The 15,568-nt window shown below is 38.3% G+C and overlaps 1 protein-coding gene across 4 annotated transcripts in view; it reads left to right on the top strand.

Annotated features, from left to right (window-relative positions):
• The window catches only part of LOC126187455 (peptidoglycan-recognition protein SD-like), a 206,963-nt gene that overhangs the window by 155,814 nt on the left and 35,581 nt on the right, over positions 1–15,568 (top strand). For all 4 annotated transcript variants that reach the window (XR_007537732.1, XM_049928558.1, XM_049928566.1 and 1 more), the window contains exon 3: positions 1,576–1,807. Coding sequence is in view for 3 of the 4 variants with exons in the window: in XM_049928558.1 (XP_049784515.1) it covers positions 1,576–1,807 (232 nt within the window). In the remaining variant the exon portion in view is untranslated. The remainder of the gene's footprint in view (positions 1–1,575; positions 1,808–15,568) is intronic.

Genomic DNA, 15,568 nt, shown 5'->3' with positions numbered 1-15,568 from the left:
TGTAGTGATATTCATGTCTCCTCATACTATTATATTAATTCTGAGGTCTGAGACTGTTTCCAGGACTTCATCTAATTTGTTGAAAAAGTGTTGATATTAGCACTATGTGAGTGGTACATACTCACTATTTACAGTCTGTACCAAAAATGTTACAGGTATTTAGCATTTCCTCGCTTAAAGATATGTTATAGTTCTTTTTTGCATTTTCTTGTGTGCAAAGATTGTAAATCTGTTGATATTATTTTTAGAGATTTCTAGATTATTTGTACATTAACGAGACCTGTGCTTTTCACTTATAGATAGTTACGTAGAGTAAAATGAGTGAGCTAATCAAGTTATTTAATGTATATGCAGTTCCTCTAGAGACTGAGTATGAATCTGTTTGGTGTGACTTTACAGCTAGTTTCATCATTTCTTCATTTTTGTTGAAGGTTAGAGCTCAAGGCCCACAGACTTGTAGCATAAATGTAGCACAGCTAATATTGTGGCAGTGATGTGCTTCAAAGAATGATAACTGCCACACACATACAATATACAAAATGAGAATTCTGCAAATATTGGCACTTATTGTGGTGATCATCTCGATATACATCTAAAGTGACACCTAGAAATTTATGCAAAGACTATAACTTGAACTAGGTTATCCTGCTTTTCATTAATTAATCACAAGGCTACCCAAGTACACCCATTGGAGTAGGCCAAAATTTCATAATAATTTGTTACTGTCTAATTTCCATAAGCAGGGCAGTTCTCCCAGCAAGGGAGTAACACTGTTGTAAGTAACAATGGGAGGGGTCTTGTCTGCAAGCTGAGGACCATGTTCCCAGGCCCTTGGATAGCAGAAAGACCCTCTGTCACTGTCTCTTGCAGCAATGCTATTTCATGTAATGGAAGAATGAAAATTAGCTAGAAATCATCATGTGACAATGAGAATATGGGTAATTCCAGGAGACATGCTTGCATAGTCTAATGGTTGATGTATCTGATTAGGCAAAGCACAAAATCCAGATTTGAGTCCTGCTCCTGGCACAAATTTTTGTGTGTTTCTTCAGATGTATGTATAAATAAAAAAATCAACTCCTGCTCTGCAACACTATTGCCAATGAGCAAATTGTTAGCTTATTATCTCCAAATGCTTGGCCATCCTAGAACATTATATCTTTCCCTGTGATTTCTGATGGTGACACTACCTGTAAGATAGGGTTTATCCAATAAATATTCACAAATGTACTGATCTGAAGAGAAGCATAGCTTATTTACAAGCATATCAACTCAGGCAGCTATACTACATCAATTTTATGAAAGTATTTTACTCGCTAACCTTCTACCTGTAATGGCTTCTCTTTGGGGAAAATATTATCTGAGAATATTTTTTAATATTATTGGGATCCAATGTCAAAGATTCTTTATTCATTATGGGACTTGTAATTACATAGGAAAAGAAGGGAAACAAGCTAGCCTTTGACTGAAAATATGATACCGTAGATATAAGTATAAAAAATGGTTTGCTGTTATATGTGATCAAATGTGATTAGTGATGGCACATACTTAATTTTGCTGAATTTGCATTTTCAGCTGGTAACACGCAGTCCTGTGATGAAAGATGTATGTTACATTTAACCACACGTCAGGACTGGGGTGCTGAGCCACCCAGAAAAAACATTTCTCGAGGGGCACGACCAGCAGTATACGTCATCATCTCACACACTGTAACTTCCCCATGTAATTCATCTGTAGCATGCAAGTCTGAACTCAAGGCCATGCAGTTAAATAACTTCAAAAGAAATTTTACTGACATCAAGTACAGGTTGGTAATAACCCTATCTTCTTTGAAGTATGTATGTCAACTTGCACAGTACCTACACATGTCTTGTTCTGCTGCATTCTTGTTTAATTTAATCAGAATGGTTGTTGTGATTGCTACATTACACAGTCATGAAAATGTATTTATGAATTATAAAATTATTGGCTACTATCTGTCATTATAATTAAGTTTTTCAGGCCAGCCACAAGCTGCACTCAGTATATTATATTGAGTGGCTTCACTCATTGATTTAACATGAGTATCATCAGAAACTCTGGAATATTCACTGAAGAATATACAAAGTGTGACAATAGGGAATCTTACATCTACATTAAAGAACTTATCATATTTACAATGTGATAACTTACATTAAAAGTAGGTGCAATAGTTGGCTGATTATGTTGTCAGTGTCAGAGATTAAGTTGGTTGCATAACAGAATTTGTAACTTCTGTGTAATGTGCAGCCAAAGATAATGTAGTATTTTCATTGAGCAAGATAATATCCTATATCCTATATACATGGGGCGTGGCACTGTAACTTCCTTATTTGAAATGTGCGGCACATAGCGGCTGTTACTCATTGTTGCATGGGTTCAAGTGCAATCAAAAGTGTGATACACAACTTTTTTTAAGTTAGCTTGCAGTGGTTAAGAGAGGAGTGCACGTTGGCCGCTGCAGCCTAATTTTTGAATGAACGTTTGGTCATCAGAATGCAGCGTGCATTCAGCAAACAGTTCAACATCGCACCTACAGGTCATGTTCCTGATGGGGAATCAATTGTTATGTGTGTAGACACCTTTATGGATACTGGAAATGTGCAGAGAAAGAAATTAGGACTTTCAAAAACCACCAGAATGCTTGAAAACATCGACAGGGTAAGGATGCCGATTTTGAAATCCCCCCAAGCGATCTGCACGCAAACATTTTTCTGAATCCAGAGTGAGATGAATTCTTCATGAAGAGTTGAAATTTCATCCATATAAACTGTCAGTGGTGCACACACTTCATCCACTTGATCTTGTTTCAGTAAAAAATGCATGTGAAGCCTTAATTGATGAGCTGCCTCATGATGCCTTAGTGTTCTTCAGCGACAAAGCACATTTTCATTTGTCTGGCCACATGAATAAACAAAAAATGTGGTACTGGAGTTGCATGAACCCCCAAGAACTTCATGAGCAGCCCTGCACACAGAACATGTGACATTTTGGTGAGCACTAACTAAATGAATATTTCCATATCAGTCACTGAGCATCAGCCATATCTCTCTCTGTATATTGCCTTTGTACACCAAAACGTTTCTTGAGAATTTTACCATCCTGAAGTCCACTTTCCCACAGGTACATTGAACGTGGTGCAATACTGGACTCATGTCAGATACCTTCACCAGTTTATTTTCTTCACATTGACTTCTACAAAATCTGTTTTGTTTTGCCACTACATGGAACAGACACTACCCAATAGAGCTTCACTCACAATGGCTGTGGATATGTTCTTAGCTATCATATAGCATCTTTATTATCTGATGAAGAGGAGTGATTCACTCTGACAATGCATCTGAAGTCTTGCATGTTGTCTTTCAGATAGTGATGATCATAGATTCATTTCTAACTTGTTAGGGTACTTATTTTATCTCTTTTTTGCTCATATACTTATTTGAGAGCTTCAAAAAATACAGAACGATATTCATTGATCTCCTGTAAATTGTGCTGTCTCCCTTCCCTGTTACTAGGTTGTTATGAAAGACTAAACTATGGTAGTTTTGTCTTCTTCATAAAATGAATGTGTACACCCTATGACTATTAAGTCAAAGGACATAGTTTCAATCAGTCAGAATGTTAGTGCAGAATGTTAGAGCTGAAAACTGAATGTTTTGAATTTTATTGCAAACTGATTATCCAGCATCAGCATGATCTGAAACTTAAGAAAACTGCTTAGTCACATAAGTCAATCAGTTAATCAGTGGGAGATCTAGTCTTTGCAGAAGTTGTTAGAAGCAGCTTCCATTTTATTCCAGTAGGTTTTACTGCCTTTGCTTAGTGTGCTTTTCTCATTGACCAACTTATAAATCTGTACTAAGGATGCATGGGCAGTTGAGCCATTGCTGCATCTGGCCAAAAAATTATCTTTCTGAAAATATAATCTAATGAGAATAACCAGTTTCTAAAAATGCAATATGGTTGGATGAAAAAAACACCTTCTCACGAAGAAGTGACAGGAGAACACAAATATAAAGATACAGAAATCTGCAAGGACTTGGAGCCAGTGGCTCCTCCTTCTTGCAGAAGGGTTGAAGGGGAAGGTATAGGGGTGAAGAAAAAGGACTGGTGAGGGTTAAGAAACAAGAAGAGTTCAGAAAAGTTGCTCAGAGCCCAGAATCAGAGGAGACTCACCAGGTGGCGTGAGACAGAAACACTGATTGCTGAGGTTTGCATCGGACAAGATTAGAAAACCTGAAGGCTTAAAGTTAGAAGAAAGGGCAGTACAAAATACAGAAATTACTGACAAAACATTTTGCACTATAATAAGAGTGGAAAGCTAAGTGCATTATATGTGGTAAAGGTGGGGGCATGGAAAAATAGGCAGGTCAGAAAATAAAAGATATAGAAAACTAAAAGGGAGTAAAGAAAAGAATACTGAAACCACATAAATTAATGTAAATTAAAGCCAACTGCGTGCAAGAACCAAAGACATGTTATAACACCAGTTCCCAAATGCTCAGTTCTGAGAAATTTGTTTCTGGGGGAAGAATCCAGATGGCATGTGTGGTGAAACAGGCTCTGATGTCATGACTGCCATGTTGTAGAGCACAATTTACAACAGGATATTGTGTGTTGCCAGTATACACCCTCTGGCTATGCCCATAAATCCTAACTGATAGCTTGGTGGTAGTCATGCTAATGTAAAAAAAAGCCAAATAGTGTTTACATAACAGCTGGTACACAACATATGTAATTTTAAACACCCCCCCCCCCCTTTATGGTATATGTTTTGCTAATTACAGGCCTGGTATAGTTGTTGGTAGGAGGGTACATAGGGCAAATCTTACAGGGGGAACTGTCACAGGGATAGGAGCCATGGTGTAGAGTAATGGGTGCAGAAGGTACACAGGATCTGACAAGGTATAATGGAGACTGGGAGGGCAGCAAAAAGTTACTCTAGGTGTGGTGGACAAAATGTTGGACAGAATGGACCTCATTTTGGGGCGTGATTTTAGGAAGTCATACCATTGTCAAAGTAGCTGATTAATGCACTTATGGGAACAGGATATGATTATCGGTTGAATGCAATAACTATCCCCATTAAATTCCACATAGAGATATACTTCACAGTAAGTCATATATGTGATACAGAACAGAACTAAAAACTAACATGGAGGCTTGGCAGAACAATCAAGAGTCCAAAGATGGTGTTAATCATAGTCGATATGACCTATCCATGCCACACAGCACGCCCCCCCCCCCCCCCCCCCCCCTCCACAGTACAGAGTACACCAGTGAGGCTTGAGCGGAGGTCATGTGGGCGTCGGTAGTAGTCTTGCGAGTTGCCATGTGCACGACCGGGATTAAAATGATATGGCCAGTCGTAAAGGAAGTGGGTGGTCTGCAAAGACAGGTCAAGAATATAGAATCAGTGCATAGTGGGAATGTCAGTGTTACTGATAAGTCGCATATATGTACAGTATTTAATAATAACTTTCTGAATATAACAGGTGAACTAAATAGAAACCTAGTCCCAACAGGGAATCATATAATGCTCTTAGAAAAAAATGTTCCGAGACTGTTACCTAAAATGCTCCTCCATAATACTGACAAGAGGGAGATTGAGTTAATAATTAAATCACTATAAACCAAGAACTCTCATGGATATGACGGGGTATCTAGCAGAATACTGCAGTATTGTTCTATGTATGTTAGCCCAGTACTTAGCCATATCTGTAACTTTTCCTTTAGGAGTGGTCCGTTTCCTGACCGATTAAAATACTCGGTACTGAAGCCACTTTATAAAAAGGGAGACAGGGATAATGTTGACAATTTTAGACCTATTTCTATGCCATCGGTGTTTGCTAAAGTTATCAAGAAGGTTGTATATACAAGGTCACTGGAGCATTTAAATTCATATAATTTGCTGTCAAATGTACAGTTTGGTTTTAGAAATGGTTTAACAACTGAAAATGCTATATTCTCCTTTCTCTGTGAGGTTTTGGACGGGTTAAATAAAAGGTTGCGAACGCTAGGTGTTTTCTTTGATTTAACGAAGGCTTTTGACTGTGTTGACCACAAAATATTACTGCAGAAGTTGGACCATTATGGAGTAAGGGGAGTAGCTAACAATTGGTTCGCCTCTTACTTTAAGAACAGAAAGCAGAAGGTAATTCTTTGCAATATTGAGAGTGGTAGTGATGTTCAGTCCCAATGGGGCACTGTTAAGTGGGGCGTTCCCGAAGGGTCGGTGCTGGGGCCATTGCTGTTTCTTATTTATATAAATGATATGCCTTCTAGTATTACAGGTGACTCAAAAATATTTCTGTTTGCTGATGACACCAGCTTGGTAGTGAAGGATCTTGTGTGTAATATTGAAACAGTATCAAATAACGTAGTTCATGAAATAAGTTTGTGGCTTGTGGAAAATAATTTGATGCTAAATCAAAGTAAGACTCAGTTTTTACAGTTTCTAATTCACAATTCAACAAGAACCAATATTTTGATCAGACACAATGGGCATATTATAAGCGAGACGGAACAGTTCAAGTTCCTAGGCATTCGGATAGATAGTAAGCTGTTGTGGAAAGCCCATGTTCAGGATCAGAAACTAAATGCTGCTTTATTTACCTTTAGAACAATATCTGAAATTAGTGACAGTTCAACACGAAAAGTAGACTACTTCACATGTTTTCATACACTTATGTCATATGGTATTATTTTTTGGGGTAATTCTTCTGATTCAAAAAGGGTATTTTTGGCTCAAAAACAGGCTGTTCGAGTTATATGTGGTGTAAGTTCAAGAACCGCTTGTCGACCCCTATTCAATAGTCTGGGAATTCTGACATTGCCCTCACAGTATATATTTTCTTTAATGTCGTTTGTTGTTAGCAATATTAGCTTATCCCCAACAGTTAGCAGCTTTCACTCAGTTAATATTAGGCAGAAATCAAATCTGCATGTAGAATGCACTTCCTTGACTCTTGTGCAGAAAGTAGTGCAGTATTCTGCTGCCACCCCTAGTTGTTTTGCATGGCACTATCACAGCACAGGCCTACATTGTGCCGACTTTGAGCCAGACCTCACCAACTGAAATAGTTATCCCTCCTCAGCCAAGACACCTTCTGGCACCTGATTGAATGTATGCCTGCAAGAGAGGAAGCTGTCATCAAGGCTAAGGGTGGGACAACACCATATTGAATTCCAGCATTACCGATGGAGGGTGTCTGGATACTTTTGATCACATTGCGTACATGGTCTGTCTGCTGCTGAACATTCCCACAATCACTGTCAACGTGATTCCAAATCTGTGATGACCTTTGAGCTTTATGCTTGCCAACAACTACTTGATCTTTGAGGGACAGGCATACAAACATATCAGGGACACAGTCATGGGAAGAAGTCTGGGTCCTTCCTACACCAACCTTTTTATGGGTCACTTGGAGGGGGATTTCCTGGGATCCATAAGCCTTCAGCTCCAGTTAGGTTTAGATCACTGATCACATCTTTGCCATACACACTCATGATGAGGTGAGGTTGATCTGTTAAAATTCTCTGAATCACTAAATATATTCTCCCCACTAAATTTCATATGGTCCTATTCTGAATCCGATGCCACTTTCCTTGATGTTGACCTGATCCTCACCAAAGCTCAGCTTCACACTTCAGTTCACATTAAACCTCTTAATAAACAAGAGTACTTGCATTTTACCTGTTGACATGTCAGACATTTCCTCCCATACAGCCTTGGCATTCAAGGCAAATGAAGACTCTTTACAGAAATACACCACCATTTTCACAATTGTCTTCACTGGATGCAATTACCCCATCAGCCTAATTAAAGAGCAGATTTCCCAGGCCATCACAACTAATCTTGCTACTGTTGATCCCCAAAAAACAACTTATGAGTACACCTCTTGTAACTCACAAGTGTCAGGTTTATCCTGGTCTTGAGTGTATTAATCAACTACTTTGACAAGTCTATAACTTCCTAAAATCATATCCTGAAATGAGATCCATTCTGTCCAACATTTTTCCCACCACACCTAGAGTAGCTTTTTGCCACCCTCCCATTCTCCACTATATCCTCATCAGATCCTATGCTCCTTCTGTATCCATTGCTCTACACTGAGCCTCCTACCCCTGTGACAGTTCCCCCTGTAAGACTTTCCCTGTGCACTCTCCTACTACCAACTATACCAGGCCTGTAATTAGCAAAACATGTACCATAAAAGAGAGACCCACCTCTAAAATGATACATGTTGTGTACTAGCTGTTATGTAAACAGTATTTGGCTTTTTACACTAGCATGACTACCAACAAGTTACCAGTTAGGATTTATGGGCATAGCCAGAGGGTGTATAATAGAAACACACAATATTCTGTTGCAAATTATGCTCTGCAATGTTACATGGCAGTCATGACATCAGAGCTTGTTTCACCACACATACCATCAGGATTCTTCCTCCAGCAACAAGTTTCTTAGAACTCAGCAGGTGAGAACTGGCATTACAACATGTCCTTGGTTCCTGCCACCCAGCTGGCCTTAATTTACATTAATTTCTGTGGTCTCTGTATTCCTGTCTACACTCCATTTTAGTTTTCTATGTCGTTTATTTTCTGACCTATCTATTTTTCCACAGCACCACCTCTACCAGGTACAATGCATTTAGCTTTCTACTGTTATTATTTTGTGCAAAATGTTTTGTCAGTAATTTCTGTATTTTGTATTGCCATATCTTCTGACTTTAAGCCCTTGGGTTTTCAAATCTCATCCAGTGCCATCCCCAGAAATCAGTCTTTCCATCTCATACCACACAAGAAGTCTCCCCTGACCCTATGCTCTGTGTGACTTTTCTGAACTCTACCCATTTCCTAACTCTCAGGTCCTTTTCCTTCTTCCCTCTCACTTTTCCTTGACCTCTTCCTTCCCCTTCAAACCTTCTGCCAGAAGAGTCACTGGCACCAAAAGCTTGCAAATTTCTACTCCTTTATATGAGTGTTTTCCTCCCGCCACTTGGTGAGGAGACTCAGCTGTAACAAGGAAGAATGCTTAGAGTTTACTGATCCACTAACAGTGAGGTCATTGTCCACCTCTGTAGCTCAGCAGTAGCGTTATGGCCTACCACGCAAGGGGGCCCAGGTTTGATTCCCAGCAGGGGACTGGGTGTTGTGTGTCCTTCATCATCATTGACACGCAAATCATTGAAGTGGCATCAACTAAAAAGACTTGCAATACGGCGGCCAAACCCCAAAGGGGATATCCTGGACAATAAATGCCATATTATCATTTCATTTTATTTTCAGTAAGGTCATTATAGATGGAACACAGTCACAAACCTTGACTGATTTGAGGAAGCTACAAGAAACCTAAATCTAGTGACTGGAAAGAGCTTTTAAATGTTGTTCTCCTGAATGTGAGGTCCAGTGTCTTTACCACTGTGTCACCTCACTCTGTCTCAGCATTAACAGTTTGATGAAATATTTGGGATACTTGCAATAGCTGTTCAGTATACTGATTATGTGATGCATAATAGTATATGATCTGTGAATTCACATACCTGAACAAGCTAAATCAGCTCAAAGACACTTTTTAAACCAGTTTTATTTTAGCTACTCTGTAGTAGTATGTCATCCTCTGTTCAATGTGGATTCTTTCTTTAAATTCAGGAATTAATTTTCACTCTTCAATGGAATGTGCAATGATATGGAGCTTCCTGCCAGATTAAAACTGTGTGCTAGACCAGTACTTAAAACTGGTCCCAGGTTTGAATCGCATCTGGTACACAGTATTAATTTGCCAGGAAGTTTCATTTCTTTAATTATCTGCTACTTTACAAGCTTTAATAAATGAACATTAGCAACTTGCTATTGGAGGATTGGAGTTATATGAATAACACAGTTTTAGATTTCCTTTGAATAAGTGTATTAAATAATTACTGTCATTTTTTAATCTACTTAATCTGAATGGCTAGCACCATACACAGCTTTTAAACTCCACTAGTGTCCTTTGGGTCTGTTTAACAATAAGCTCACCAGCTTTTCAGTTTCCTCAAGTGTTAAACATTCTGAGTGTCATTGGGTTTACACATATTCCCTCCAAAAAAAAACCACAAAAAACATATTCATAGATGCTATCCACTATTTAAAAATCATAAAATAATTACAACAGATCTCAGACAGTGGATTATTCATACTCTCTGTGGCAATGCTTGTGACCTTCCATCTTGTGGCAACTAAAGAGTCCCATGAACACATCTGTACCTCTAGAATTAGCGCATATCACATCAATCCTTGCACACCCATGGAGTAATTTTCTTGTCTTTCTTTGCAATGTGGACAGAGTAAATTCCTATTAACTTTGTGCGTCACAAATTATCAAACACATCATGCCTTGAATCAGCTTCTACCCTTTCTACCTGTGACTCTTCTGCCCATAGATGAAAACCAGAAGCTTTTCAAACCAGAAAAATGGAGAAATTTACACTTCAGCAAATTTTAAGTAAACACTGTAACTTAATGGCACTGTACACTGATGGATTAAGGATCAAAAATCCTTAGTTTACCATTTATTCACCCTAAAAGAGTCTGCAAAATTAACTTATTATTACACAAACTTACATGTAGTCTCAATAGCTCTGGACCAAATAATGCAATCGACTTAATTTCCAAAAGAGAAATTAAAAAGGTACACACATGACAAAAAAAGGAAGGACACAATCATGCCGTGTACTCCTGTGAGCCAGCAATATGAGTAACTGACAGAGTTTGACAGGGGCTTCATTGTGAGTCTTCATTTGATCAGCTGCTTGAATTGTGTAATATCCAGATTTATGGGGTATTTGGATGTGATTGTGGTTGGATGTTGGACTATATGGGAACTTGAGACAAGGCATAGTCAAAAAGTTTTGGATGATCACACCTTGCCACCACAAATGAGGATCACCATATTGTGCACCAAGCACATTGTAACCCCTCACTGCGTGCTGTCTGAGAACAATTAAGGGACTAGAATAAAATTTTCATTCTGCAGCAGAGTGTGCACTGATATGAAACTTCCTGGAAGATTAAAACTGTGTGCTGGACTGAGACTCAAACTCAAAGGTCCGAAGTTTGAGTCTTGGTCTGGCACACAGTTTTAATCCACAAGGAAGTTTCAAGTAAGTGACTCCTTGTAGCATTCTGTGTCATTGTGCACCACTGGTCGGAGACTAGCAGTATTGGGACTAGGGAATTACCACCTCATGTGTAGGTTACAGTAATACCACAACACAAACAGCTGCATTTATAATTATGCCATGTCCAGGAAGCATGGAATGCTGATGAATGACATTGCATTGTATTCAGTGATGAATGGCTGTTCTGAACAACCCCAAGTCAGTGATCAATGTGGTTCTACTCCACCCCAAATGATCATCACTGGGACGTGTGGCAATGACTTGAGGAAGGGGCCCACTCTTCCAATGTTTTGGAGATGCACAGTGTAATGCCGGGAGGAGCCATCAGGTACGACTTCAGGTCATAGCTGGAGGGGAGTCATAAGGTATGACTTCAGGTCATAGCTGGTAGTGAACAAGGCAACACTGATGCCATAGACTACCTACATCCTCTAATTTGATAACATTATGGTTATCTAATGTGATAATATCATGGTGCCATTTTTTCAATAGGACAATAGTCATCCCAAATGGCACATGTATCAATGCAATGTCTATGTTATGTTGAGGTACTCTGATGGCCAGAAAGATCCCTCAATTTGCCCTTGACAGAAAATGTGTGACATCAGCTCCATCCCAGTGGCATTATTCTGAATACAAAGGACCTATTACAACAGCTGTAGGCCAGCTTGCCTCATAAGAGAATACAACATCTTTATGACACTCTTTCCAACCGAATCAGTGCACCCCTGTGCACCCCAGGGTGCAACATCATAGTGATAAGTGAGCTAATACTACCAAGTTCTTCATGAATTTTATTTGTTTTTGTAATCACTGGAATAACATCACATAAACTTTCCTCCTTCACTTCTGCATACTTCACTTTTTTGTTAGGCAGTGAATGTGAAGAAGGCTGTACTCTGATGAGTAGTTAACAACATGGAAAGTTGATGAATTCATTTAGCAAATACGTGGAGCAAGAAGTCTGTTAGTAAACACACTGTGTGATTAGATGGTATAACTTTGTGTGCCACATTAGCTAATACTGCAAAAAAGGCTTTCTTGAGATATTTGACAAAGAAATACTGTCTTTCATACATGTGCCTTTTTCTTAAAGTACAGAACTACCCATTAGTGTGAGTGGCATAGATATTGTGCTGCATGAATATTATTTGCTGAGACAACTGTAGTCACGAGCTACCTGCATTCAATTTGTGTGTGAATTTGTTGTCTTTCCTGGTGAACTGATCACTGAATTTCTGGAGTTCATGTGGATGCTGACAACTAGTTACAGTGATATTTTTACTTAAGAGCATCTGTCATGTTCACTGGAAATCAGAGACTATCACTTGCTTTATGCCCTTATTTCACTTCTGAAATGCAAAAATGCAAATTTTTAATGAATTAATACTGTGATTTTTTTAAAAAAATCTAAGAATATTCTTTGTTCTTTTTTTAGTGAAGGCATGGGATCTCAAGAGATATTTGTTAATTTTCCAGTAATTGTTTTCATATCTATAGGATTGACATATGATGTGGGTAGATTGCACTGTGTTTATTGGGAAAGAAAGTGTTTCAACATTTTATCTACATAAAAACTGCCACCAAAGTCAGTTAAATTATCTGCCAGTCACACTAACATAAATTCCCTAACCACCAAGTCCTAGAAAGCAGCTGTAAAAGCTATCGATAATGGAATTCATGTATTGGGCAATGAAGATGCAACAATCAGCTATGGCTGATTTGCTGGTTTGTACAAGTTTTAAGCCATTGACTTTCAGAATACAATGCCCCTGCAACATCTTTTCTTTATCCATTATGGTCCTTATGCAGGAGTAAATTATATCAGACTAATGAAGAAGGGGAGCTGCTGTCCTTTCCAGTAAACAGAAGAGTCATTTCTGTTTCTTAAAAATTTGAGCTTGTTTTGTAAGTTTATTCCTAATAAATAAAAGGAACATTGTTTTAGTACTCTGAAGATACCTCCCAATGTGTCACTTATTGGGTTTCTTCCTAGTCCATCTGCATATGAGCACTCTGTAATTAGCCTGACATTGTCTTCATGGCCACCACAAGAGCAATACAGAAGGGACTGTAATATATCTCTCAGTTCCTCACTTAAGACTGGTTCTTGAAACTTCATAAATAAGCATTCTTAGGTTAGGCCACCACAAGAACAATACAGAAGGGATTGCAATATATCACTCAGTTCCTCACGTAAGACTGGTTCTTGAAAATTTATCAATAAGCATTCTTAGGATAGCTGACATCTATCTTTAAGTGGCAGTTTCAGATTTTTCAGTGTTTCTGTTGTGCTCTTCCATGAATTTTGTGTTGATATCCCTAAACTCACCTGACAAGGAATCCTGTTCTTCCCACCACCACACTTCGCTAATTTCCACTGTATCTACAGCTACATCAACTCTGCAAATCACTGTGAAGTTCATGGCAGAGGATATCAGTTCTTCCCACTCTGATAGCACATGGAGCATAGGAATAAGAACTGCTTAAATATGTCTGTATGCACTGTAATGAGTCTAATCTTGTCTTTTCAATCTCTGTGTGAGTGATAGTGAGTTGTTATATATTGTTAGATTTGTCATTCAAAACTGGCTCTTGTGAAACTTTGTATTTAGACTTTCATGGGAAAGTTTGCATCTATCTTCACACACCTGCTAGTTCACTTTTTTTCAGCATTTTTGTGTCTGCCTCCCATGGGTCAAACAAACCTGTGACTATTCATTTTGACTGTCTTTGTATAAATTCAATATCTCCTGTTAGTCCAATTTGCTACTGATAAAGTGAGTGTCATGAGTGTTTTGTAAGCAATCTCCTTCATGTATTTATATGAGTTGACTGATTCCAGTAATGACTCACTGATATTGTAGTTGTAGGATAACACTATTTTTTTCATTTTCTGAAGTGTACCATTCTACATTTCTGAACATTTAAAACACGTTGCCAATCTTTGCACCACTTTGAAACCACATCCAGATCTGAGTTATATCTGTACAGCTTTCTCTCAGGCAGTACTTCATTAGAAATAACAGCATCATCTGCAAAAAGTCTGAGGTCATGATTAATATTATCTGCTAGGTCATTAATACACAACTTAACAACAAGGATCCCAACACACTTCCCTGGGGCACAACTGAAATTAATTCTATATCTGTCAATGAACCAAGATAACATACTGTGTCCTCGCCACCAAGATATTCATAGTCATGTCACAAATTTCACTTGATATCCCACATAATCATACTTTCGATAAGCATTGATATTATCTTGAGTCAAATGCTTTTCAGGAGTCTAGAAATACATGTATTTACATTAATCCCTTGATCCACAACTTCAACCTGGCCATTTTTCTTTTTAAGTTCTGCCACATACCACCACAATTAAGGTCTCTAATATTCTACTCCTTGACCAGCATAATACCAAATTTAGTCTTATTTTTTGACAACATGAAAACCTCAAACTGTGCTGCAAACTGATAGTGTGGACGGCTACTGAGGCTAAAGAGTTGTTACTGGGATACCTCTAGGACATCTGCTGCACTTTATTTGAAAACCAGACTTTCCCAGGTAAGATGGGTCGTACTCTGCATCAGCTGTCATTTTCCCAGCTGATAGTGATATTTGTATGGAGCCTAATCATTTTCTCAAGAACACTTTCACTGCTTTGGGTAGACCACTGTGTAGTATTCACACCCAACACAAAAATGGAACTAGTTAGTTCAGTCCTCCTAAACAAGCACAGGCCAAAATAACACTGCAGGCTAGCAATTGAACACAACGTAATTGTCAAAATGCATTTTACTCCAGAAGAAAAAGGAGGAAAAGGTTTGAAAAGTTTTCACCTTTTATATTAAAGAAGAATTGCACAGAACTGTTGCAGCTCTGAAATTAGTGAAAAGTCTAAGGAAGGGGTCTTTGCTAACAGAAATATCTACCCAACATTGTGTTTTAATTTAAATGTCTTGGTGAGTAACTGTTTATGACCATGTTGTTCAACACTTTTATTTGTAACATAGGGAATGTATCTGAAAATGTATTACAGATATGTGGACTTAAAGAAGAATGGGAGAATAAAATTTTCAGCCACATCAGAATATCACAAACAGACTTAACAGTGACCTACAGAAGACACCAGTTATAATACAGACTTGGAGCACACCAAAACTCTCAGATTCTATAAAAGGGTTAATCTGTACAATCTTATACATCAAATTCTTTAATATGTTACCCCTCACATGTAAGGTGCAGGCATTATGCAGAAATTGTGATAAAGCATCCATAATCAAGTATCATCATGTTTACTTCCTTCAGTCTGTGGTAATTGAGGAAGAAGTCTTGCTGTTTGGAATCAATATTGCATTGCACATCTGAGGTGAGGAAGTCCTATGAGAT

The sequence above is a fragment of the Schistocerca cancellata genome, chromosome 1, assembly GCF_023864275.1.
Source record: "Schistocerca cancellata isolate TAMUIC-IGC-003103 chromosome 1, iqSchCanc2.1, whole genome shotgun sequence".
Taxonomy (NCBI): domain Eukaryota; kingdom Metazoa; phylum Arthropoda; class Insecta; order Orthoptera; family Acrididae; genus Schistocerca; species Schistocerca cancellata.
This window is presented reverse-complemented; position numbering and strand designations above follow the sequence as displayed.